Source organism: Nestor notabilis, unplaced genomic scaffold (genome assembly GCF_000696875.1).
Source record: "Nestor notabilis isolate BGI_N333 unplaced genomic scaffold, ASM69687v1 scaffold6813, whole genome shotgun sequence".
Classification (NCBI taxonomy): domain Eukaryota; kingdom Metazoa; phylum Chordata; class Aves; order Psittaciformes; family Psittacidae; genus Nestor; species Nestor notabilis.
Window position 1 is genome coordinate 5,551 of NW_009920505.1, and position 4,500 is coordinate 10,050.

Consider the following 4,500-nt stretch of genomic DNA (forward strand, 5'->3'; position numbering starts at 1 on the left):
TGTTCTGCCCCTTGGTGCCCTGCCTGCTGTGATCCTTGTGGTCACACAAACAGCACAAAAAGAGAAGGATATTGTAAAAGAAGCCACTTTTGTGCCTGTTCATTTCAGTAATTCATAATCTTTCCCCAGACCCCCCAAGAAGAAAGAAACCCCCCAAACCAGATGCTCATTCCCCTATTGTGTCCCCTGCCAGTCTTCAGATCAGAGAGTATTTTCCCAGCTATTGCATGTTACAGGAGGAAGGTGGCCCCTTCCTGCCCACCCGGCGGTTGGAGCCTAATTCTACTGAGGCATTTTGGAAGCTCACACTTTGGCTGTTCATCAGCCCCGGCGCAGTCCAGTGATCCCTTTGCGTTTGTGGAGCACACCGAGGGCTCCCAGCAGCCTAATCCCGCCCCGGCGCTCGGCCGCACTCCACTGCCAAACCTCATCCCAAGGAGCACACCTCCACAGACAGAGCCTGCTTTATTGGGCACCGGGAGAGCTAACTGATGATCCTGCTGATGGCTTGTAAGGATGGGAACTCCTCATCCTCCATATGCAAAGCTTTATGGGTGCCAACGTCCTGCTGAGTCAGCACTTGCTTACACGTCGGGCAGATAGAGCAGTCGAGCTCGGAGTTGGAGTCCGTTTGCCAAACGTTCTTTCTGTTCTTTTTGGGTTTGCTGGAGCTTTGTTTCTCTTTGATTCTGAAGTCGTTGTGAGCAGAGAGCAGCTCCTGCTGCTTCGCCGTGTCCGGCAGCAACACCAGCAGCTCCTTAAAGATCTTCCTGAAGTTCTCCCCAAGCAGCTCCCGGCAACTTTTGTAATATTGTGCTGCAGAAATCAGACCCTTGGGTGGAAAGAGAACTGGATTAATGAGAGGATGGGAAACCAGAGCCATGGACAGATCAGAATCCCCGTGGGATTCACTCCTCACACAGAGGAAGGCCCCAGAACCCGGAGGCTCCTGCTCACTCACCTGCCTGAACTGCCCAGAATGAGTTTTAAACTTATTGAATTTGGACTCATCACTCTGCAGAAACTCTTTAATGGATTGAATGAGCTGAATGTTCCTTTGCTGGAAGTTTTCAGGTATCAGGTATGACCCGTGACAGGATTTTGGCCTGGAGTTGGGAAGACCAGAAGTGACTCTGACATTGCTTCATGTCATACAGAGACATAAACATAACAGAGGTTCATAGGATCAGACTGGTTTGGGTTGAAGGGTCCTTAAAGCTCCTCCAGCTCCAACCCCTGCCATGGGCAGGGACACCTTCCACTAGAGCAGGTTGCTCCAAGCGCTCACACAAGATATATAGTACGTGGTTGTTCTCTTCCATGGGATGCATCCCCTTTCTCCACACAACTACACATGCAATTGCTATTGGCAGCACACAGCTGCCCTAACAGGACAATGAAATGCATCCTGTGGGAATACTGTATCAGATTCCAGCTCTACCTGGAGAGAGTATTTAAAATGCAAGTCTAACACAGCCTTGAGTAGCTGCTTTGTAAGAGAGGTTCACTAGAGAGATGTGAGCAACAAAGACTGCACCATGAATAAAAGCAAACAGATAATGCAGGTGTCTGTATCAAACTCACACAAATGTTCCCCATCCCTTTTGCCGTAATCTCCTCTATCCCAGCAGAGACCAGCTCCTGGGAAGCTCAGAGCAATGAAGGCTTTTGGGGGTCACTGAGGAGAACGTGCTGCAGCACCTCACTTCTGGGACTCAGACACAATCAGTGGAAAGGTTCAGAAATACCCTGACACTGCAGACACTCAAATCTAGAAGAGACTCAAGTCTGAGCTGCCCCATTGTGCAGGTTTCCATATCCTCAGATGTGCCTCCACACAAAGTCTGTGCTTCCTTTTCCACAGCTCTCCTGAATCCAGGCCACAGCAGCCACAGGGCTCCCAATGGGAATCACGAAGTGCTGGCCTGTGGCAGGACCTGCTTTGAACAACCCCCTCAGAGTGTTTCAGGCGTTATTTGAAGCCCACAGAACAGAACAGAGACGTAATGTGTGAAGTAACTCTACCCCAAAGGACTTCTACTTACTCTTTCAAGGATGTAGTGACAGGTTCAGAGATATTGGTGGATGGAATAACAGCAAAACCTGGAGGGGGTTTACTAACAGGCACCGACAGTCCCGGAGGTGGAGGAGGATTCTTTAATAGCACCACAGTGTTAAAGCCTACATGAAAGCAGAGAAAGGGCAAGAAGTTAGAGCACGTATGTGAGGCACCCTCACACCACCATCCACAGTCAGCACCAGTGGGCTGGGGTACTCTGCAGGAGCACTAAGCACTGCAGGCATCTATATTGGAAGAAACCTGAAAAGTAGGGGTGGAAATCTGCTGCCTTAACAGTCAGCTCAAGGAGCACTTCACAGGGGCTGTTGCTCTACAGAGAAAGTGCTTCAATTATTAATCTACATTTTCAATAGAAAATAGTATGAAAAACAACACTCAAACACTTTTGCATTATTAAAGTGACTCCAGAAGTCAGCACAGCACGAGGCACCGTGTGCTGCAGCAGTATCTGCAGAGCAGCACAGACAAAACAGCTACGCACCATCTCCTGATGTGCTGCTTTCATTACAACCCTTGTAAGTCACGTTTGATGTTGTGTTACTCCACTTTTACACAATTATGGCCCTGCTAAAAGCAAGGGCTTCAAATCTCTGCAAGCACAGAAGGAGGGTGACCAAGGAAGCCAAGTGAGAAGTGCCAGCAGGCACCAGCCACAGGCAGAGGGAGATGCCCTTTGCCTGCAGGGGCTTCCAACCTCGCTGGGGAAGCAGAGCAGCAGAGGTGTGTGTCTAACACGACTCAGGAAGCAGTGACAGGTAAAGGCACCCCCAGAACAGCCACCTGCAGCTGCGTGGAGCAGAGTCTCCCACCGTTGCCACTGCTTCTACCATGATTCACAGGGGACATTCAAGCCCTTCTATGTCCCCCAGGCTGCCTTTTTAACTTCAAAGCCTAACCTAGACGTGGTGGCAGAACTGTTCCTCACACAGAGCCAGGAGCAGCAGTTTGTGTCTCATCCACATCCCACACTTGTCTCAGCTACCTCCAAGCAAAGCTGGCCGTGCCCTGCAGCACTTACCTGGTGGCGGGGGCATTCTAGCTGATCCTGAGCTCCCAAGAGCTGGGAAGTCTTCCTGAGGTAAAGGGCATTTGTTAGTCACTGTGGGCTTTTTAAGGCCAGGGGGCTCTTTGGGTGTACTACAGACCACTGATGGTTTCTCTGAGTGACCATTCATGACAGTTGTGGGTCTGTCAGGGTTGTGAGGAGCAGAGGATGCATTTGAGATCTGCTCTGCTTCTGGCAGCTTTTCAGTGGGTGCCCTGGGGAAGGCTGTCTCCTGTGAGAGGCGAGGGGACGGTGGCCTCTGCTTCTCAACCCCCACCTTCTTCTTCTTGCTCACTTTTGTAAAGGTCTGTGAGGTAGAAGCTGCCAGCAAGGATGACACATCAAACATGGTTGGTGTGTTTCTGATCTCCTGGGTCGTCAGGCCACTACCGCTGTCTTCATCGTCTGACTGAGAGAGTTTATTGCTCTTCTTACTTCCTTTAGTGCTATTCAAGGAGGAGGGTTTTTTGGCTATCTGATTTACACAGGGGTTACTAATGGCTTTGACCACGTTCTTACTAGAACCATTGTTCCACGCAGATGTAATGTTAGTTACTGTTTTATTGTTAGGCCTCATTTTGGACACCAGAGCTGGAAAATCCTCCTCTTGGAAAGCTGTTTTCTTTGCAGTCGTGGTATAGGTCAAAGACATCCCAGAAGAGATGGTGGGTGCTGCAGAGGATGACAAGCTTGGGAAGTCTTCCTCTTTAAGCTTAACCACTGCTGGCTGGGAAGAGCTGTAAGAGAGGAGAAGAATGTCCTGTTACACCAGTGCTGCAGAGACAGCACCACTCTGACAGGCAGAGCAGGCTCCAGACCTCTGCACCCTTCCTCAAACTATCACTTAGGGGGGCACAACTGAGCCAATGTTACAGGATGCAAATGTGCTCTGGTTTATGTATGAACAGTGTGTGGAATGGGTGTCCTCCTGCTGTGTCACCAGGAGCATCACAGCACATCTCGCCTTGACCAGAGCTGTGCACTCAGGAGCATCTGAGCTGCCACATCCTGCAAAGACACTTCTAATCATCACCCCTTTCCGAAGAGGATGAACTTTAACTCCTTCAAGATAAGATACACAGTTACAATGGCTGGAATGGAGAACGTTGAGAACATCCCTGAAACTGCACCACCAAAAGATCAAGCCATGAACGGAAGCAACAACTGGTGGCATTCATGTGGGTGACCAGCACAGAACAGCTCGAGGCAGAAGGGGACCAGGGCAGGGGAGAAGCATTTGTGGTTTAAGTGATGTGTAAAATTACTCTCTCCAGAAGTGCACAACTCCAGTAAGTTTCTAAATCTGCTCTCTCCTGGCTGCCCAAACTTACCCTTGTAGAGGTCCCGCTGCTGAACAGATGGCTGGGAAGTACTC

The 4,500-nt window shown here is 49.9% G+C and overlaps 1 protein-coding gene across 1 annotated transcript in view; it reads right to left on the reverse strand.

Annotated features, from left to right (window-relative positions):
* Window positions 1–447: 447 nt before the first annotated feature.
* The window catches only part of ZNF598 (zinc finger protein 598), a gene marked incomplete at its 5' end in the record, with an annotated part of 11,377 nt that continues 7,324 nt past the window's right edge, over window positions 448–4,500 (reverse strand). Inside the window, 5 exons of the mRNA XM_010010693.1 lie at window positions 448–832; window positions 962–1,106; window positions 2,046–2,181; window positions 3,099–3,862; window positions 4,457–4,500. The exon at window positions 4,457–4,500 is cut by the window's right edge and continues 68 nt beyond it. Of these exons, the coding sequence (XP_010008995.1) occupies window positions 485–832; window positions 962–1,106; window positions 2,046–2,181; window positions 3,099–3,862; window positions 4,457–4,500 (1,437 nt within the window). The remainder of the gene's footprint in view (window positions 833–961; window positions 1,107–2,045; window positions 2,182–3,098; window positions 3,863–4,456) is intronic.